Source organism: Macaca thibetana, chromosome 10 (genome assembly GCF_024542745.1).
Source record: "Macaca thibetana thibetana isolate TM-01 chromosome 10, ASM2454274v1, whole genome shotgun sequence".
NCBI classification, from domain to species: domain Eukaryota; kingdom Metazoa; phylum Chordata; class Mammalia; order Primates; family Cercopithecidae; genus Macaca; species Macaca thibetana.
The window spans coordinates 61,776,145-61,798,837 of NC_065587.1; the positions used below are offsets into that span (position 1 = coordinate 61,776,145).

Here is a 22,693-nt window from a genome sequence, read left to right on the forward strand (position 1 = left end):
CCTTCTTCCTTGAAGCAGCTCCCCCAAACCACTGAGGCACCACATCCATCATTCTCCCCATGGTGGGGCCAAGGAAGCAGAGCGGATCATCAGGCAGACTCTGGAGTCAGAGAGCCCTGTGCTTTCCAGCTGTGCAAACCTGGGCCTCGGTTTCCTCCTGCAGCATCAGGCTGATGGACATGCCCACTTTGGGAGGGTTACTATGAGCATTAAACAAGTTGGGGATGGCAGGGCCTTATCACCCAGGAGGTGCGCCTTGCATGTGGGCCTGGTTTATCAGCAGTCTCTGGGGTTTAGGGGAGCTCCTCAACACCTCCCTCTGGACTCAAAACCGTAGGCCCAGGGCCGGGAGCTGAGGAGTTGAGGCAGCCCTGACCCCTGCCAGGGACACAGGCCGATCAGCTGTGCTGGCTCTACTCTCAGCTGGTGCGTTGCAGACAGATGCAGGGAGGCGAAGCTGCTAATGAATCTGTCAGTTTCCAGAATGTCCCTCCCGCCCCACCCCAACAGAATGCCCCTGCCCTGACAGGCGCCACAGGAGGGCTGAGGCCCAGCTGGCAGCAGACCCAAACATTGGCTGAACCACTGGGAAACTCTGTAATGAACAGTCCCCCAAGCTGGAGGCATTAACCTTGCTGCCCACCTGGAAGTCTGGGCTCTGGGGTTAACCCTTTCCTTCCCAGCCCCAGCCCCAGCCCCAGCCCCAAGAGCTCAGCTCGTGGCAGAAGGGCTGCGTTGATTATCCATTGCTGCTGAACTAGTGACCCAAAAACACAGCAGCTGGAACTAATAGTGGTTTCTCTGTTTCGTGGCTTCGCTGGGTGGTTCTGACTCAAGGGTTTTCACGAGGTGTCGGCCTTGGTGGCGGTCATCTTCAGGCTCAGCTGGTGGAGGGTCCAATTCCAAACTCATTTACTACCTGTTGGCAGTCCTCAGAAGATCTATCTCCAAGATCATCTGTATGAGTTCAAGGTTACAGTGAATCTATGATCGTACCACTGCAGCCTGGATGACAGAGTAAGAAGAAAGAAAGGAAGAGGAGAGGGGAGAGGAGAGGAGAGCGGAGGGGAGAGGAGCGGAGGGGAGAGGAGGGGAGGGGAGGGGGAAAGAAAGGCAGAGGAAGGAAGGAAGGAAGGGAGGAAGGGAGGGAGGGAGGGAGGGAGGGCGGGAGGGAAAAAGGAAGGGAAAACATCTGTTGAATTGAAAAAAAGATTTAAGTCCTTGTGCAGCTGATAAAACTACAACTTTGAAACATAAATTCGTTGGAATCACAGAACTCCAGGGCTCAAAGGGGACTCGGAAACCATCCAGCCAAACTGTTTTCTCATTTTCAGAAGAGGAAACTGAGGCCTAGAGACAGGAAGGACTACTCAGGCTGCAGTCACAAGGACAGAGATGAGAAGCCAGGCCTCTGGGGTGACCCCTCACCTGATGATTTCCATCAGTCACAAGGCCCATCTGCCTTCTGTCACCGCCTAATCTTTACCACTGGCATTTGACAAATGCTAACAGGTCACTCCATCAGCCATCGGCAGAAAGGCTGGAAGTCACTGGGAAGCCTTCTTTCTGGTAAATTATTTTCTCAGTTTTGGAAATACCTAAAGAGGCACAATCAGTCTAGAAAATAGGCCAGGTGCCGTGGCTCCAGCCTATAATCTCAACACTTTGAGAGGCCGAGGCAGGAGAATTGCTTGAGGGCAAGAGTTTGAGACCAGTCTGGGCAACCTACGAAGACCCTATCTCTACAAAAAAAGTGAAAATTAGCTGGGCATGGTGGTGCATGCCTGTACTCCCAGCTACTCAGGAGACCAAGGCCAGAGGATTGCTTGAGCCCAGGAGTTTGTGGTTACAGTGGGCTATGATCACACCACTGCACTCTAGCCTGGGCAACAGAGTGAGACCCTGTCTCTTAAATTAAAAAAAAAAAAAAAGGAAGGAAAGAAAAAAAAAAACCATCATTTACCCCAAATCAAGCACCAACTCTGCTTTGGAAAACTCTCCACTGTGAGTTTCTCCCAGGTGGAGGCCTAGACTGGTTGAGCTGGCAGGGGCCAGAGACCCTCTAGGCTAATTCCAGAAGGGGTAACTGAGGCCAGAGAGGAACAGAGACTTTCCTGAGGTCACACAGGTCATCAGTGTCGGGGCTGGGACCAGAACCAAGGCCCCTTCACCCTCAGGCCAATGTCTCCACACAAGGCTGCAGGTGGTGGGCCAGGATTAACTTAAAGAAAGCTACAGACTCTGATTCAAGACCAGCAGATTCTTCTTAGAACAAGGGGTTCTTACTGAGACCGCGGTCAGCTACGCAGACTCCTGCCCTAGATACTCATCAGAGAGTAATTCTACTTGCAAAAGTGGCAAACTAGTGTTCCAGAAAGATCCAAATTAGTTTCCAACATTTAAAATCGAGAGATTCTTACATACAAACCTAGGTTTTCAGCTTCCTCTTAGAAAAATCGGACAATCTGGCGATGCAATCCTGCATGCCAGCACCTGGTTGACCTGAGCAGTGGCTGCAGAGGCAGGCACACCGTCTGTCTCTCCTGTCCGAGTGGTCCAAATTCCCTCCTCCTCACTGCCTTCTCAGCCTTTATAGGCATTGGAGTTTGCAGCCTCTCTTCTATTTGAGTCTGCAGGATACCCTCTGTAACGTACTTCCCCGGTAAGTGGCTTCTTTTGCTGCCTCCAGGGACCAGGAGTTCACTACCAGTCTGTTCCATTGTTGGCCAGGTAGATGGCAGTGGGGAGAGCTTGACTGGAACCACAGCATATCTGAAACAGTGTGTAACAGGTCATACTATAATGCAATCCCAGAGCCTAATAAACTTTATTGCCTTATAACCAGAACTCTCCGTCCTTGTTTTGGCTGAGGAGATAAGAAATCTACCACTAGGACTTTACAGACTTGCAGGCCATTCAAATAAAGTCCAGACGCTGCTGCATTCCGGGTAAACTAGGGGCCAGGTCTGGATGGTCTTTTTGAGATTTCAAAGGCAACCATGGCAAATATCAAAAGAGAGTTTGGAGGTCCTACCTACTTTGGGTTCTTAAGCAATGACAGCTCTCAAATAAATTGCTTTCCCATGACGTGCCAGGCTGAGCTGACTCCTGACCTTGCCAGGAGCTGTCACCACCATCCCTGTGTCATAATACATGGGAGGAAGCAGGGAGGGTCTCATAGCAATGTCAAGCCACTGAGCCCTTCATCAGGAGACGGCCTGGGAAATCTGAGCAGACACTCTTTATAAAGTTCTTGGCAAGCTTCAAAGTTTGGAATGTTAAAATAGCAATGGCTTTGTTCCTACCACACTTATCAGCAGTCCAATCTCAAAGCCAACAGAAACATTAGTCTGGACTATTGGATCTGGGAGGGGCCTTATATGCTTCATCTCATCCCATTCTGCACCTTAACCAAGAAGCTCCTCATAGCACCCGAGCTGTGAAGGGTCAGCCAGCCTCGGTGGGACAACATGTCTTCCTGGTCATGGGACAGAAGCCCTCCTCACTGGAACATCCGTCTCTTGGCCCAGTTTTATCCTCAAAGCAAGAACCATTTTAATGCTCCAGCTTCATCCACAGCCATTGAACCCCACTGTCCTTGCTTTTTCTTCACTTACAGGCTCAACTATTTCCTGTCATCCATTCCTTCCTGGGAGGACTTGGTTTTGAGGCCTGGCCACCCTCGTGCAATTGGCCAGGGTCCTTCTCCAGCCTCTTCTTACAACAGCTGTGACCTTAAGAGGACACAGTTCATACTCCGGGACCTCCTGATGGGGTCCAGCTGTGCCCCATCTCAGGCTCTCACTCTCTGAGTTTGCACATATTGTTCTGTATCAGCAAACAACTTGATTTGGCAGATGTGTAGCTTGTTACTTGAGCAATAGCAATTCATGAAGTCCCCACAACCTTATGAGATAGAGCCTATTATTATCCTTCCCAGTGTACAGATGATGAAACCAAGACACAGTGAAGTCACTTGGCCAAAGAGCAGGTTAGGTAATAAGTTCCAGACTTCAACTCAGATTATTGGAGTCTGGAGCTGCTGCCTGTAAGCACCCCAGTACTGTCTCTCATTGCAGTTGTTCATGTTAAACATGGGGACGAGGCTTCCAGGGAGATCTGGAAATACTTAAGCCTTCCTGATACATCAGCCCCTTGTCAAGAATTGATTTGTCCCAAGTCACCCAGTTCTGCAGTGATGGAGTTGAGACTTCAACTGGGTTCCAAATTCAGGGCTCTTTGCCCAAGACAAGAGCACGTGAGTGGACTAATCTGATTTAATTGAAATAGAAACAAATCCTCCAGGGTAGCAATGTCACAGAGATACTATCCAGGGAAGCAGAATGCATGTAACCTGGCTTTGAGCCCAGATGCAGATCTGACAGGCCACAATGACACAGTGGGCCCCCGGGCCAAGGAAAGGAGAGAACTGCCCAATCTAAGTATCTGAGAGTTTGAAAGAGCACGTGTTAGGAAATACACAGAAACCTCATTAATTCAGAGCCCAATAACTCAGAAGCCATCACGATCTCTGTGGGATGAGGTACATATCGCATTAATCTGGAGATTGGCAAACTCTTTCTTGTAAGGGGCCAGATAGTAAAGATGTTGGGAAAGGCAGACACAGCCTGCTGGCCCTTGCATGGTTGCATAAGAGCCTGCCTCTGGCCTGGAACATTTCCACACAGGAAAGTAAAGAACCCTCAAAGCCTGTGCTGGGTATATCACCTCTCTTGGAAATGTCTTTTCCTGTTCTGGGCTTGATGTGTACTTTTTTTTTTTTTTTTTTTTTTTTTTTGAGACAGAGTCTCGCTCTGTCACCCAGGCTGGAGTGCAATGGCGCGATATCGGCTCACTGCAACCTCCGCCTCCCAGGTTCAAGCGATTCTCCTGCCTCAGCCTCCCAAGTAGCTGGGATTACAGGCACCTGTCACCATACCTGGCTAATTTTTGTAGTTTTAAATTTTTTTAGTAGAGATGGGGTTTCACCATGTCAGTCAGGCTGGTCTCAAACTCCTGACCTCAGGTGATCTACACCCCTCGGCCTCCCACAGTGCTGGGATTACAGGCGTGAGCCACCACGCCTGGCTGATGTATACTTCTTTAGTCTGCTTAGACACGGGTGCCGTATGACACCTGGCCAGCCCACTGCTATATGTGTTCCTGGCAGAGAGGGAACAGAGTCCCTCACCTGCAGCACAAAAGGGGGGCTGCAAGAGTGCAATAGTGAGCATTGGTTCCCGAGCGAGACCCGCTGGCCATGGGGGACTGATGCTCACTATTGAGGCTGATCTTGCTCTGTCTCTTCTCTAGGTGAATAAAGCATTGTGCCATCCAAGGCCTGTGCAAGTGGCTTTCTTGGCAACCCCAGCACCTGCAAACCATGCAGTGGATTGGCATTCTTGGACTGCCGCTGCTAGTGGCAGGCATTAGAACGCTTTGCTATCCTCTGTGCAGTGGGGCTACTTCCTCTGGAGGTTGTAACACGTGTCACATGCTCAAAATATTCTAGACATTGTGGGCCACCATACAGCCTTCGTCTCAACTACTCAACTCTGCCGTTTTATGGCAAAAGCCGCCACAAACAACACATAAACAAACAGGTGGGACTGTGTTCTAGTCAAACTTTATTTACAAGAACAGGCCAAGGGAAGTTTGCTGACTCGTGCACTAGCTATGGGAAAGGCACATCACCATAAACAAACCAGGCTCTCACAGACTGCCAAACCTACTTATAAGAACTTGTCAGGCCAGGTGCGGTGGCTCACGCTTGTAATCCCAGCACTTTGGGAGGCAGAGGTGGGAGGGTTGCTTGAGGCTAGGAGTTCAAGACCAGCCTGGGTAACATAGCAAAATCCCATCTCTACAGAAAATTTTAAAAATCAGCCAGGTGTGGTGGCTTGAGCCTACGAGTTCAAGACTGCTGTGAGCTATGATTTTGCCACTGCACTCCAGCCTGGCTGGCAGAGTGAGATCCTGTCTCAAAGAAATACAAAATAAAAGAAATTTTCAAACTCTTAAGCAGTACCCGTTTGCCCACAATGGATAAGCAATCCTTAGTGATTCATTAAATTAATTAATTAATTATGTCTTGAGATGGAGTTTCACTCTTGTTGCCCAGGCTGGAGTGCAGTGGTACGATCTTGGCTCACGGCAACCTCTGCCTCCCAGGTTCAAGTGATTCTCCTGCCTCAGCCTCCAGAGTAGCTGAGATTACAGGCGCCCACCACCACGCCCGGCTAATTTTTGTATTTTTAGTAGAGATGGGGTTTCATCCTGTTGGCCAGGCTGGTCTCAAACTCCTGACCTCAGGTGATCCATCCGCCTCAGCCTCCCAAAGTGCTGGGATTACAGGCGTGAGCCACCATGTCCGCCGTCTCAATAAATTAAAACAGTAAAATTTATACAGAGAGAAAGAGAGAGAGAGAGAGAGAAGCAAAAAGAGCTCTACTTCTCAGCAATTTTAGCCCTAGTCCTTTTGACATAAAACAATTACTACACTTGTGCCAACTCCATCGTCTTTGAAGCCCAGTGGCATTGCTCATCTTGCCTGAGCCCCCACAACACTGGGAGAGGTGGGTAAAGCACAACCCTCTCATGTGACAGATGAGGACATTGAGGCACAGCATAGTCATATATCCTAGATTCCAGAATTAATAAAGTACAAGTCAGTTCTCAAATTCACATCTATCAGGTTACAAACTTGACTGTCCTTTCTACTGCCCAACATTCCTTCCCTCACAACTTTAAGAGTAATCAAATCATTTCTTTTAAAATAGAATATTGTTCACGTAACATTGCATTAGATAAGCCCAGATGAGTGAGATTTTATCGCGTAGGTTCCCTGTAGTTCGCGGTAACAAACAGCAACAATTCAAGAGGCAGGAGGCAGCAGCAGAAACTTGGAGAAGTATTTCCTTTCTTGGACCTCAGTTTCCCCTGGTGTAAAACAAGGCTGCAGATCTTCTACATTTGGCATTCTCCAACAAGCAATACAGGGTGATGGAAAGAGCTGGAGACAAGAGGGACTTGGGGCTAAATCCTCGTTCCATCTATACCAGCATCACACTCTTGGGCAAGTCACAACATCCCTGAGCCTCTGTTTCCTCATCTGTAAAGTGGGGATATTGTGAAGTCACAGGATTATTGTGGTTAATAAATGGTGGGGAGGGGGGAGGAGTTTACAGATATAGCCCAATAACTGGCTCATCACTTCATAGGTAGTCAAATGTTCACTACTCACTTCAGAACCCTGCAGCATGATTTGCAAATATTCTGTGGGGTGGGGCTGTCTTTCCTTTTTTATAGGGTCCAAATGAAGACTTTCCAGTTCTTAATTTTGAGAAAGTCCAATTTATGTACTTTTCTGTTGCTTGTGCTTTTGGTGTTATATTTAAGAAGGCTTTGCTGAAACCAGGGTCATGAAGATTTACTCATATTTTCTTCGAAGAGGTTTATAGTTTTACTTCTTACTTCTAGGTCTATGATCCATTCTGAATTGATTTTTATGTATGGTGTGAAGAAGAGGCCAAACTTCATTATTTTACATGTGAATATTCAGTCGTTCCAGCACTGTTTGTTGAAGAGGCTATTCTTTCCCCATTGAAGAGTACTGGCACTGTTGAAAATCAATTGGCCACAATGTGAGGATTAGTGCCTAGACGCTAAATTCCATTCAGTTATGTCTGTCTTTATGACAGTACTACACAGTCTTGATTGTTGTAGCTCTGTAGTAAGTTCTGAAATCGGGGCTCACAGAGTGAGTCCTCCAACTTTGCTCTTCTTTCTCAAGATTGACAATTTCCATATGAATTTTAACATCAGCTTGTCAATGTCTACAAAAAAAGGCCTGCTGGAATCTTGATAGGAATTGCATTGAATAGGTAGATCATTTTGGGAAGTATTTTGTGTGTGTGTGTGTATATATATATATATGTTTGTTTGTTTGAGATGGAGTCTCATTCTGTCGCCCAGGCTGGAGTACAATGACACAATCTCGGCTCACTGCAACCTCTGCCTCCCGTGTTCAAGCGATTCTCCTGCCTCAGCCTCCCGAGTAGCTTGGATTACAGGCACCCACCACCATGCCCGGCTAATCTTTGTATTTTTAGTAGAGACAAGGTTTCGCCATGTTGGCCATGCTGGTTTCAAACTCCTGACCTCAGGTGATCTGCCCACCTCAGCCTCCCAAAGTGCTGGGATTACAGGCATGAACCACTGTGCACGGCCGTATTGGCATCCTAATAATACTGTTTTCCAATCCACAAACATGGGATGTCTTTCTCTTTATTTAGGCCTTCTTTTCAACAATATTTGTTATTTTCAGAGTATGACTTTTGCACGTCTATTGTTGAATTTATTCATAATTATTTTATTGTTTATGATGCTCTTGAAACATTTTCTTAATTCTATTTTTTCTATTTTTTCCTTTTTCTGTTTTTGGATTGTTCATTGCTAGTGTTTAGAAATACAATTAATTTTTTTTTTGTATATTGGTCTTTCATCCTGCCACCTTGCTGAACTTGCTTATTAGGTTCTAGAATTTTTTTAGTGGATTATTTAGGATTTGCTGTATACAAGATCATGTCACCTGTAAATATCAATAAAATATCAATAGTTTTACTTCTTCCTTTCCAGTCTGAATGTCTTTTATTTCATTTTCTTGCCTGATTGCCCTCACCAGAACATTCAGTACGCTGTTGAATAGAAATGGAGAAAAGCATCTTTGTCTTTTTCCTGATGTTTTGTTTTTTTTTTTTTTTTTTGAGACTGAGTGCAGTGGCGTGATCTTGGCTCACTGCAAGCTCTGTCTCCCGGGTTCATGCCAGTCTTGCGCCTCAGCCTCCTGAGTAGTTGGGACTACAGGTGCCTGCCATCACACTTGGCTTTTTTTTTGTATTTTTAGTAGAGACGGGGTTTCACCGTGTTAGCCAGGATGGTCTTGATGTCCTGACCACATGATCTGCCCGCCTCTGCCTCCTAAAGTGCTGGGATTACAGGTGTGAGCCACCGCGCCCGGACTGTTCCTGATTTTTTCTCTTTTTAGTTTTTAGGAGACAGGGTCTCACTTATGCTGCCCAGGCTGGTCTCAAACTCTAGACCTCAAGCAATCCTCCCACCTCAGCCCCCAAAGCACTGGGATTATAGGTATCAGCCACTGTGCCTGGTCTTAGGGGGACATTTTGTAGGGGACATCATTAAGTATGTTGTTAGCTATGAGTAGTCCATAGAAGCTATTTATTAGGTTGGAGCAATTGTCTTCTATTCCTAGTTTGTTGTCTCCACGAATTCTACTATGTTGGGTTTTAATTTTCATTCAGTTCAAAATACATTCTGATTTCCCTTTTGATTTATTTTTTACCCATATTTTGTTTGGAAGCATGTTACTTAGTTTCCAAATATTTGGGGATTTTCCGGGGATCTTTTCAGTATTGATTTAACTTTTTTTTTTTTTTTTTGAGATGGAGTCTTGCTCTGTCGCCCAGGCTGGAGTGCAGTGGTGCAATCTCGGCTCACTGCAGCCTCCGCCTTTTCAGGTTCAAGTGATTCTCCTGCCTCAGCCTCCCGAGTAGGTGGGATTACAGGCATCCGCAATCATGCCCGGCTACGTTTTGTATTTTTATTAGAGACAGGGTTTCACCATGTTGGCCAGTCTGGTCTCCAACTCCTGACCTCAGGTGATTTGTCTGCCTTGGCCTCCCAAAGTGCTGAGATTACAGGCATGAGTCACTGTGCCCGGCCTCGATTTTAATTTTCACTGTGGTCAGAGAATGTACTTTCTTTCTATGACTTGAATCCTTTAATTTTTTTTTTTAAATAAAAATTTAGTCAGTTTGCTAGAGAACTTTTGAATTTTTGTTTTATGGCCTAGAATGTGGCCTATATTGGTAAATCTTACTTGGACACTTGAGAAGAATTTGTATTTTGCTGTTGTTGGGTAGAGTACTCTAGAAATGTCAATCAGGTCAAGGTTAACGGTGTTGTATGAGTCTACTACAATCCTGACTTTCTGCCTACTTATTGGTCTTAGTCTGCTCAGGCTGCTATAACAAATACCATAGACAGGATGGCATAAATAATAAGCATTTATTTTTCACAGTTATGGAGGCTGGAATTCTGAGAACAGAGTGTTAGTCTAGTTGGGTTATGGCAAGAACCCACTTCATGACTTGTAGACAAGCCACCTTTCTGTGTCCTCACAGGATGAGGACAGAGAGAGAGGGAGCAAATTCTCTGTGTTTCTTCTTATAAGGGCAGTAATCTCATGATGAGGGCTTCACCCTCATTACCTAATTTTCTCCCAAAGACCCCATCTCCAAATACCACCATATTGAGGATTCAAGTTTCAACATACAATTTTTGGAGAGGAGGGAGGACACAAACATTTAGTCTACAGCATTATTCTATCAATTATTAAGATAAGGGTATTGAAATATCCACTATAATTGTGATTTGTCTATTTTCTTTGCAGTTCCATTGGTTTTTCCATTATATATTTTAAAACTCTGTTATTAAATGCATAAGTGTTTAAGATTATCATGTCCTCTTAATTGACCCCTGTATTATTGCAAAATGACCTCATCTATCCCTGATTAATACTTCTTTTCTCTGAAATCTAGTTTGCCTGATATTATTTAGATTTTTTTTGTCTGATGTAGGTATGATACATCTCTTCATTTAAACTGTTTGTGTCTTCATATTTAAAGTTTGCTTCTTCTAGGCAGCATATACTTGGTCTTGCCTTTTTTTAAAAAATCCAATCTATTGGATGGGCACAGTGGCTCACGCCTGTAATCCCAGCACTTTGGGAAGCCAAGGCGAGTGGATCACGAGGTCAGGAGATCGAGACCATCCTGGCCAACAAGGTGAAACCCCATCTCTACTAAAAATACAAAAAATTAGCTGGACGTGGTGGTATGTGCCTGTGGTCCCAGCTACACAGGAGGCTGAGGCAGGAAAATTGCTTGAACCTGGGAGGCAGAGGTTGCAGTGAGCCGAGATCATGCCACTGCAATCGAGCCTGGGCGAAAGGCAAGACTCCATATAAAAAAAAAAATCCAATCTAGCTCTGCCTTTCATTGAGATGTTTAGACCATTTACATTTAATGTGATTACTGGTATGATTAGGCTTTAGTCTATCATCTTGCTATTTATTTTCTATTTGTTTATCTGTTTTCTGTTCATTTTCCTTTTTCTGTCATCTTTTGGAATAATGGAATAATTTTTACAATTTCATTGTATCTCCTTTGTTGACTTCTTAGTTACAACTCTTAGTTTTGTTATTTTCGTGGTTGTTTTAGACTTTTAGTGTACTTGTTACCTTATTACATTGTACTTTCTTTTTTTTTTTTTGAGACGGAATCTCCCTCTGTCGCCCAGGCTGGAGTGCAGTGGCCGGATCTCAGCTCACTGCAAGCTCCACCTCCCGGGTTCATGCTATTCTCCTGCCTCAGCCTCCCAAGTAGCTGGGACTATAGGCGCCCGCCTCCTCGCCCGGCTAGGTTTTTGTATTTTTTAGTAGAGACGGGGTTTCACCATGTTAGCCAGGATGGTCTCGATCTCCTGACCTCGTGATCTGCCCGTCTTGGCCTCCCAAAGTGCTGGGATTACAGGCTTGAGCCACCGCGGCCGGCCACATTGTACTTTCAAGTGATATAACGCTTCACAAATACTATAAGAACTTCACAAGAGTATAATTCCATTTATCCCCTTCTGACCTTTATGTTGCTGTTGTACATTTCACTATTTTTCCCAAATGTATTATTATTTTTCCTTAGTCAATTGTCTTTTAAAGAGATTTAAATCAGGTAAATATTATATACTTTCCTATGTAGTTATCATTTTCAGTGCACTTTGTGTAGATTCAGATCTCCATCTGGTATGATTTTTCTTCTGTCTGAAAAGACATTTCTTATTGTTCAAGTCCAGTGGTGATGAATTCTTTCAGTTTTTGTTGCTGTGATAGCCTTTATTTCACTTTCATTTTTGAAAGAAATTTTTGCTAAGTATAGAATTGTAGACCAATGTTGTTTTGTTTTGCTTTGCTTTGTTTCTTTCAGCACTTTAAAGATGTTATGGTATTTTTTCTGGCTTACGTAGTTTCTAAGAAGTCTGATGTCATTCTTATCTTTGTTCTTCTGTATATAATGCTTCTTTTTACCCAATTACCACTGGTTCAGCAATTCAACTATGATGGGTTTTAATGTGTGTAGTTTTCTCATGTTTATTCTTTTTGAGGTTTACTGAGCTTCTTGGATCTATGGCTTTATAATTTTCACCAAATTTCTTTGACATTTCTTCAAAAATGTTTTCTGTCTCTTTCCCTCTTTCCTCTCTCTTCAGTATGTATTTTTGATTGTCGGTACTGTCTCACAGGTTCCTCCAGTTAGTCTTTGTCCAGACTTTTCTCTCTGTGCTTTATTTTGAATAATTTCTATTTACATGTCTTTAATGTTATACTAATCTTTTCTTTTGCAATGTCCAATCTGCTGTTAATCTCATTGAGATTAATTTCAAATATTCTTCATCTCTAAGAATTTGCTTTGGATTTAAGTCATATACATCCCATGTCTTTCCTCATTATGTTCATGTTTTCCTTTATCTCCTTGAGTACTTGTAACATTAATAGCTATCTTAAGACTTTTGTCAGCTAATTCAATAATCTGTGTCATTCTGGGTCTACTAATTTATTTTTCTCCTAGCTCTGGGCCATAGTTTTCTACTTTTCTGCATGCCTGGTGACTTTTTGTTGGATGATAAACTCAGTGAATTTTACATTGCTGAGTGCTAGGTTCTGTTGTATTTCTTTAAATAGGGTTAGGCTTTGTCCTGCCATGCAGTTAAGTTACCTGTGGATCTATTTAAGGTCTACTGTTAAACTATTCTTTTATGGCAAGCTGTGAGCAGCTTTTACTCTAGGGATAATTTAGCCCTACTACAAAAGCATAATCTTTTTGAGGATTCTACCAATGCTGTCTGTATTACAAGGTCTCTCCCCATTCTAGTTAGTGTAAACCTTAACTATTCCCAGACTTTTTTGAGTTCTGGGAATTATCTGGTCTATTGCTTTCTGTTTGTTCTTTCTGTTTGATCTCATGGTGTTTCATCCCACACATGTACTGATTGGAACTCTCTTAAGGGTCAGAGGATCCTCTGCAGAGCTCCTGAGCTCTGTCTCTGTTCAGATACTTCCTATATTTTTCCCTGCAAGTTCCAGCCACCTCAGCCTTCCTGACTCACTTAAGGGTCAGGGGACCATCTACAGAGTTCCTGATCTCTGTTTCTGTTCAGAGACTTCCTGTTATTTTTCCCTGCAAGTTCAAGCCACCTTAGCCTTCCTGAACTCTAATTTCTGTCTCCTCAATTCAGTGATACGATGGATCTCTGGTTCCCTATCTTTGTGCTGCACACTGGAAGTGCCCTGAATAAGTAAGGTAGGCAATCATAGCCTTCTATCTGTTTTCCTTCTCTCAGGGATTTACAGTTCTGTAAATCTATTGTCCAATGCCTGAAACACTTGTTTTATATATTTTGTCTGCTTTTATAGTTGTTTATAGTAGAGGGCAATTCCCACAGAATTTAATCCTTCATAGGTAGGAATGAAAGTCTCTTGGTTGTTTTCATTATTGATTTGTACTTCAGAATATCATTTAACTAATAGATGATGACTTTATTAAAGATTGGTAGAGACTTCTAAGAAAATTGTGTTTGGCTGGACATGGTGGTGCACACTCGTAGTCCCACCTACTCCAGAGTCTGAGGTGGGAGGATCACTTGAGCCCCGGAGTTCTGGGCTATGCTGTTTGGGTGCCTGCAATAAGTTTGGCTTTAATATGGCAAACTCTTGGGATTGGGGGACCATCAGGTTGCCTAAGGAGGGGTAAACCAGCCCAGGTCAGAAATGGAGCAGGTCAAGACTCCCATGCTGATGAGTAGTGGAATTATACAAATTAACTCATAATGGATCAAAGACTAAATGTAAGAGCTAAAAGTATAAATCCTAGGACTAAATCTTCATGATCTTGGATTTGGCAGTGTTTACTTAGATATGACCCCAAAACAGGCAAAATAAAAAATAAATTGGAATTCATCAAAATTAAACCTTATGTGTATCTGATTAAGGGTCTAGTATCCAGAATATTTAAAGAATGTTTCCAACTCAACAACAGAAAAGGTAACTCAGCTCAACAATGGGCAGAGGACTTGAACAGACATTTCTCCAAAGAAGATATACAAATGGCCAACAAGCCATTTGGCCATGTTGTTATGGCCAACATGACAAGATGCTCAACGTCATTAGAAAAATGCAAATCAAAACCACTTCACACCACTTCATGCCCATTAGGATGGCTATTGTTACGGCTTCAATTGTGTTTTCCTCCCCCACTCCACCCCCACAACAACCCGGCAAAAAATATATTGGAGTCCTAACCCCAGCATCTGTAAATGTGACCTTATTTGGAAATAGGGTCTTCACAGACTTAATCAAGATGAGGTTATTAAGGTAGGCCTTAATCCAATGACTGGTGTCCTTAAAAGAAGGGAAATTTGGACACAGAAACTAGGGAAGATGGCCATTTAGGGAGACTGCGGCAGAGGTTATAGTTATGTCGCCACAAGCCAAGAAATGCTTGGAGTTACCAGGAACTGAAGAAGGAAAAAAAAAAAAAAAAAAAAATCCTCTTCTAGAGGCTTCAGGGGAAGCATGGTCCTGAAAACACCTTGATTCTGGATTTCTAGTTTCCAGAACTGTGAGACAATAAACTTCTGTTGTTTTAAACTACCCAGTTGGTGGGTTTTTTATGGAGCCCTCGGACACTAATACAGCTATAATTTTTAAATGAAAAATAACAAGTTTTGGCAAGAATAGTGTTTTTTTTGTTTGTTTTGTTTGTTTTTAAATTTTACTTGTCAACTTGGCTGGGCCATGGAGCTCAGACATTTGGTCAAATGTTATTCTGGATGTTTCTGTGAAGATGTTTTTGGGATGAGATTAACATTTAACTTGTTGGATCTAGAGTAAAGCAAATTATCTTCCCTAACCTGAGTGGGCCTCGGCCAATTAGCTGAAGGCTTTAATAGAACACAAAGACTTTAATAGAACAAAAGAACACAAAATTCCTCCCCGTAAGCAAGAAGGAATTTTGCCAGCAGATTTCCTTTGAACTGCAACTCTTCCCTAGGTCTCCAGCTGCCAGACTACCCCAACAGATTTGGGATTTGCCATACCTCCACAATTGTGTGAGCCAATTCCTTAAAATAATTTTTTCCCTTTCTTGATGTATGTTTTTCTAGAGAACACTGACTAATACAGTGAGGATGTGGAGAAACTGGAAGGCTCATACATCGTTGGTGGAAATGGAAAATGGTGCAGCCACTCTGGAACACCATTTGGGGGTTCCTCAGTAAGCTAAACGTAGAATTACCATGCGATCCAGCAATGGCACTCTTAGGTGTATACCCAACAGAACTGAAAACAGGTGTTCAACCCAAAACTTGTAAGTGAATGTTTTCAGCAGCCCGATTGGCTGTTGCGAAGAGGTAGAAACAACCCAATTGTGCACCAACTAATGGATAAACTGTGGCATATCCATACAATAGAATATTACTCAACCGTAACAAGGAATGAAATTCTGATATATGCTACAACATAGATGAACCAAGCTTAAAAACATTATGCTAAATGAAAGCAGCCAGGCACAAAAGGTCATATATTGTGTGATTCCATTTATATTAAATATCCAAATAGGCAATTTCATAGGGATAGAAAGCAGGTTAGTAGTTGCCAGGGCCTGGGAGTAGGGGATAATAGGAGTAAGCTTAATGTGTACAGGGTTTCCTATTAGGGGGATGAGAATGTTCTGGAACTAGATCGTGGTGACAGTTGCACATCACAGATGTGCTAAATGCCACTAAATTGTACACTTTAAAATAGTAATTTATTTTTTGAGATGGAGTTTCGCTCGTCACCCAGGCTGGAGTGCAGTGGCACAATCTTGGGTCACTCCATCTCCCATCTCCCAGGTTCAAGTGGTTCTCCTGCCTCAGCCTCCCGAGTAGCTGGGATTATAGGTGTGCACCACCACATCTGGCTAAGTTTTGTATTTTTTTATTAGAGACGGGGTTTCACCATGTTGGCCAGGCTGGTCTTGAACTCCTGACCTCAGGTGATCCACCTTCCTCGGCCTCCCAAAGTGCTGGGATTACAGGCATGAGCCATCGGGCCCGGCTAAAATAGTAAATTTATGTTATACGTATTTTACCACAATTTTGAAAAATATGTTCACATATACATAGGATTATGAACTCACAATTTAATGAACAAACTGAGGTTGTGGAAATGAACTTTTTAAGTAACAAAAATGGAACGGTGAACCAAGAATTAAAGGTCTTAAAATGAATCATATGTGTGTAACCAGCACAGTACACAAGCAGGATTGGGGAACTGCAATCGCAAAGCAACTTTGTCTCCTAATGTCCCTTGAAATCCAGTTCGTGGTGCTCATGTATAGTCTAACTCTCAAAGTAAAACCCAGGCCTCCATAACCTCTCTAGTCATTTTTATTTTAAAAAATTCCTGTAGTCACACTTAAAGTGCAAACAGTCTCATTTCAGAAGAGATGCAAATGTGCAATCCCATTATAATCAAAATAGCCTATCATGTGAAGGTGACTCCTCTGGGTGTGCTGGGGGCGGGAGGCCAGCATCCTGGAAGCGAGGCCTCCCTTGTTTAAGGACAGAGCAGTGGGAGTGAAGAAGTAGCAAGAGACAGTCCTTACTTAAGGTGTGGTGGTGGTGACTGGGCGCTGCTGGGCAAAAGTTTAACAGCTTCCTTCCCCCACAGGTTCCTCAGATGCTCCTTGCAGTGGTTCCTCTCCTCCCTTCCCCCAGTCTCCCATCCTCATCTCCCATCACCTGGGGTCTCTTGGGGTGAGGCTTTCTCCCTGGCTCTTTGCTCTCTACTCCTTCCTCAGCACTGCGAGTCTGAAGTTTGTCTCCTTGAAACCCCTAGCCTCTTGCCCAGGCTCTATCACCCCAGGATGCAGGCCAGTTCTACATGCGTGCTCTGCCCTGACAAACTCTAGGAGTGGAGACTGCACCCAGACTCTCCCTTTGTTCGTCATCAGACTTAGCCAGCACTGGCATCTCATCCTTTAGACTCTTCCAGGCAGGGGTCTGTTTAATCCATCAGATCAGGGATACATACTAAGCTCCGTGGAGGCCCTTTTCCCTAGCCTTGAGATGAAGTGTAGGTGGCACCCACTGCTCCCACTAGGGAGACGCCAAACATGCCAATGGCTCTTTTCAAATAATTCTCACCCCAAATCCTCTTCCTTTATCTTAACTCCTGACTCTTCACACCCTTCATGTGGGTGAGGGGGGTTGAGACTGACAGGTTTTTGACCGCTCTGTTGTAAATGCTGCAGATGGTCTAGCCATGTGGTCTCTATTACTCCTTCCAGCAAACATCTATTTTAATCTTGTTACATGTGTTTATAAATACCCGCATTCGTTATTTAACATAGTAACAGCCACCACTGAGTCCCTAATTTGTACCAAAGCACTAGGCCCTTTTTACAAACATTTCAGTTATTATCAAGTATGTTCGTAACTACTTTATCTATTTCATAACTAAGAATTTGTATAGATAGTATTTTAAAATCTATGGAGTACATTATTCAGGTACTGAGTTTAAGATTCTCTGTGGGAAGAAATATTCTGAAAACCTAGTCACAGGACTTCAGATCTGGAAAGGACTTCAGAGGTTATGTCATCAACCCCACTCATTTCCTGTAAGCAGCAGCTGAGGTCCCCAAGGGCTGAGTGACTTGCCCAAGGTCGTCACAGTGAGAGGAGATGAGAAGATATGAGTTATCACTCACCACAGCTGCCTCTTATTCACAAAAAATACTAGATAAATGGGTTCCTGCTAATTTTAATATTTATCAAACCAATGGTGGAAATGAAGTTTTAATGCAAAATAACTATTTCAGAGTCTAAACAAATGGAACACACTGGGCTTTCAACACTACATAAAGCTGTATGAATCCCAACCTACTGTACAGGAGAATAATGGATTCTTAATTGAATCTGTGCCTCAGAGCGGAAGCATGATTTTTAAATGGAAAATCCTACAGAGGTAGCAGTGAGAGATGAGCTTTAGCCAGATGAATTATTCCAGGAGAAAGTAAAAGAGGAAACCATGCTAGCAAATGGCTTTTTCTTAAAGATCCCAAATAAACCAAACACAAATTTTGTGCAGTGAACTACTGTGTTTACTCCCATCTTCCTGGCCGTGGCACTGTCTCCTGTGTCCTGATCTTTACAGACTATGGTCTCCAGGGTTTCCTATGTATACACAGCACAATGGTGATACTATTCATTTCTTTAACAAATAGTACTGTGCGCCCAGGATATGCCATCCAGAGTTCTCAGAGACTCTGGTCCCGTATGCTTCTTATGCAGCACAACAATCATATGCCTTTAGGGCTCGCAGCAAGCCTAGAAATAATTTAGTCCAATACTACATTTCACAGATAAGAAAGCTGAGGCTGGCTGTGGTGGCTCATGCCTGTAATCCCAGCACTTTGGGAGGTCAAGGCAGGGGGATTGCTTGAGCCCAAGAATTCGAGACAAGCCTAGACAACATAGCGAGACCTTATCTCTAAAAAAGAAAAGTCAAGAAAAGAAAACGATTGGCCAGGCGTGGTGGTAGATGCCTGTAGTCCTAGCTACTTGAGAGGCTGAGGTAGGAGGATAGCTTGAGCCGAGCAGATTGAGCCTGCAGTGAGTTAAGGCTGCACCACCATGGGCAAGAGTTAGATCTTGTCTCAAAAAAAAAAAAAAAAAAAAAGAAAGAAAAGAAAAGAAAACTGAGGCCCAGAGAGGAAAACACCTTGCCCAGGAAAGTCACAGAGTTAATGGCTCTAATCACAAAGGATAAGCATTTTGACAGATTCATGGGCTCTCCGGTAGCTCTGTCTTCAGCTCTGAGGACCTCAGAGTCATTTTGTAGCCTGAAGTGCTAATTAAACCAGAAGAATCATGGACTTACTATTTATAGCCAGAAGTGAAGAAATTAGGCCATGAAACCTGGGGACACAGAAGGAGATCTTGTCTCTTGAGGTTCACATATAACATCCAACTTTCATATTTTAAGACAGAACTTGGGTAATGCAGTCTCAATTTTCCTAATACTGGACTTATTTGGGTTGCAGTCTTGAACCACACTTACTACAAAGGTTTTTGCACCGTAAGACAAACAGATAAACCCATTTCTTCTGGCAGATGCTGCCATTACCCAGTGGACAGGTTTATGATCCTTTCAAACATATCACTTGCTTCAAAAGGACCTAATTCAAACCATTTTTTGTTATTTTGAGAGCTTTAACCAGCAATACAGAGTCAATATGCTTTCACTCCATGTACCAGTGAAAAGGACAAAGGAGAGCTATGACTGTTTTTAGGAGACACACCACTTGGGTTCGCAATTATCTCATTTTTTGTCTTTTTACTGTTCAGAGTGGCTTTCCCTGCACTGCCAAAATCAAATCGCTCTCAGGAGGCCTACTGGTGTGAACAAAGGCGCGAAAATCAAAGAACTTCCAAGTTTTAATCTGTCAGAGATTGGCTGTGAAGTACGGGGGAAGCGTCATTGAACCTCTCTCCACCAGTTCCCACTTCTGTACAACGGGGGTAAAACTATGGCGGCACCTCTCATGGGTACTGTGTGGATTGCCTAATTAAAGCTAATTAAGCCCCTGGAAAGAACCAGAAAATACTATGTAAGTGCTGAGTATTTATGTGCCACTAACAGACACAAAAACTCCCAAGGGACAATATTCTGTGCAGACAGCACATTCTCTATTGGTGATTACTAATCAACCACTGCTTACAAAGAAAGGCAGTTTTCAGTAACAGGGTAGGTTAAAAAAAAATCACACAATGTTGTTCAACAACACCATCTTTATTCAAAAATATATATCTATGAGACATTTCAGAATATACTGCTGCCGCCAATGACAGCCTATACTTCTAAATAGTCCTAAATTAATATACAAATTTAAGCTTTGAAAATATTCTTTAAGAAAAACAAACAAACAAAAACAAGGGAAGATTGAAGACTTTCTGAGGAATATGACCTAAAGGAAAGGTCCTTTGAGGCCTGCAGATGCCCTAAGAAAGAAAAAACACAAAAACAAAAACCACCCACCCCACCCACCAAGTCACCTCATACATACAAGGAGGAAGGTTCATTTAAATTAAACAAATGAAGTAAGCACACTTTGGGAGGATGTGGACAGCAGAATTAAGATTTAAAAAACCAAAGCATTTCATCAAAACAAAAAACTAACTTCCTCACAGGAAGTTCACTAGTAACAGGTATTAAGAGGCCAACACATTCATTTACATAATTGCTAGTTTCATTTCTTACTTTTGCTGTAATAATTATGCACTAATTGCTGGTCAGAGACTCAGTTGGATAAAACAGAGCAGTGGGCTAAATCCATTCTGTTACATTTTCATCTAGCTGATCAGAGCAAATATCTATGATCCTCTTTCGGCTGGATTGTGGCTGGTCAGATCTCACTTCCTTGGTGAAAGCACAGAGTGTCCAAGATGGGCCTGCTCCGAAACATGCTCATCTAGAAAGCAGCACACCACAGGGGGCGGGGGAGAGGTTGGGGAGTGCAGCAGCAGCAAAGATTACAATTGATCTTGCAATTTTAGTGATGTCACCTATGGCCTCTGGAAGAAAAACCTTATAGACTCATTAATTTAACAGTGACAGAACAACGGCAGTGTCAATAAGCAAACAACACACAGTCTGAATTCAAATTGGAATAACAGCTCAAACACTACTAGGTTCTACACAGAGTTAAACTGAATATCTGCTACGACTTTTCATTGTTCTCACTTCATGACAAGCATGAGAGCTTCTGGAAGGGAAGCCCGTTACGCTTCATAAACATAGATTATGTTTCAATGTGTTTAACATGTAAAATTACATGTAATTTTTGGTGATCCTGGAGATAGCAACACAAATTAATGGAGATTACAAAGCCCCCTCCACGGAATTCCTTTTTATATAGTTTGGGTTTCAGCCTCTGGTCTATAACTCCTATTACACTACTGGGGCAAATCGCTTTCTGCCCTTTCCAATGTCAAAAATAAGCCTGCCAAATTAGAATGATTTACAATTGGCAGGCTGAACCTTTACTATAAGCAAGATAAAAATCGTCTCTAACTACATTATATAGTCATAATGTCAGCTGACATGATAATAGAATTAAAACCCCCAATTAATATCCCCAACTCCCCGCTTCCCCTGCCCGAGCTATTCAATAACATCTGATGCAAGTACTCCCCATCGTGTGGGGACAAGGACCTGTGCAGTGGTGTGACCTGACAGACGGACCTGCTCAGCGTCCTATTTGCAGTGATACTCGAGTTTAGTCACCATACTGTGGACATGCACCCAGACAGTGGATTAAACGTTAGTGTGTACCCTACTCCCAGAAGAAAGGGTCCAAGTAACACCCGCACAGAGCCCAAATGCAGCACACCTGTGTGTGGGGCCTTCATCTTTTGGAGCCCACCAATGTCTGCCACCCCTAACAACTGCCTTTGCACCCACCAGGGATCAAGGCATCCTGTTTTTCAGAACGTGCTCCGACAGTGGAGCAGTGCGGTGTGGGAAGGTTGTATCTAGGAACTGAAGCAAATAAATTACTTTTAATTCATGCTTGTGTTCCCTGTTACTCTGTCTCTGAACTGTGCCTTTATGCTCCAGATTAGCTTTGAATCTTATTGCTAGATTCTCCAATCTGTTTACAAAATAAATGCACCTAATCTTTGTGCATCACTAGCAGAAGTAATGGAAAGGGAGGATCAGAGATTTGGCAAACTCTTTATGGCAATGCTACGACAGCTGTGCCTCCAACCTTTTGGGGCAGATGTAGCTGGGAGAGCCAACATCTCCAGGACAAGTGCCTTAGTGGAAGCCCACACCGAACCTGAACAAGCCCAGCTCAGAAAGGAGAAGCTGCTTTCATGACAAAATGCTGTCATGAGGGACAAGATTCTTTTGAAAGCTTCCAGAAGTACACATGATCTTCATAACTTCTTAGGTATAAGGAGAGAGTTAAGAATGGAAAACCAACAGGGGCGCATGAAAATATGAAGTGGGAGAAAAAGTCTGTAGTCTTTGCAAATACGAATATAAACCAGATTCCAGTCGCCACTGTTCTGAACTGTGCTCAAGATGAGAGGCTGAAGAGGAGAATCAGAGCCTGAGGTTCTTTCTTGAGGCTGGGGGGTTGGGCGGAAGAAGGGATAGAACCAGGGGCTAGAAGGTTATTTCCAACCATGACTTGACCTCTTCTTTCTGCTGGTACAAACAGAAATCTGGGACATGACACCCATCCTAGTCAGTTGAAAACAGGTCCCCAGCAGAGGGCAGGGGGGCTAAGCCCCCTGTGACGTTGGGCAGCAGTGAGAGGTCTGGCAAGCTCTGAATATGGGATTTCAGTTCCTTGCGGACCTGGGTTACTCGCGCAAGCTTCTGTTTGTATTCCTAAGGAGACAAAGAGAATACAATACCGTTAAGTCTGTGCGTGCTGAGGGCCTGGGTGCTGCTGGAGCTGGGGCAGTTACTCCCATCCTCATGTTCTTCCTTGTCCCAACCAGCCTG

The 22,693-nt window shown here is 43.4% G+C and overlaps 1 protein-coding gene across 3 annotated transcripts in view; it reads right to left on the bottom strand.

The window, feature by feature from the left end:
• RPRD1B (regulation of nuclear pre-mRNA domain containing 1B) overlaps positions 1-22,693 on the bottom strand; it is a 92,546-nt gene that overhangs the window by 14,848 nt on the left and 55,005 nt on the right. For 2 of the 3 annotated variants that reach the window (XM_050807254.1, XM_050807252.1), the window contains one exon: positions 19,948-22,576. The exons of the other annotated variant lie outside the window; for it this stretch is intronic. In XM_050807254.1, the coding sequence (XP_050663211.1) occupies positions 22,427-22,576 (150 nt within the window). In that variant the 3' untranslated portion in view covers positions 19,948-22,426. Of the gene's footprint in view, positions 1-19,947; positions 22,577-22,693 lie in introns of those variants that run through there. 3 annotated transcript variants of the gene reach the window in all.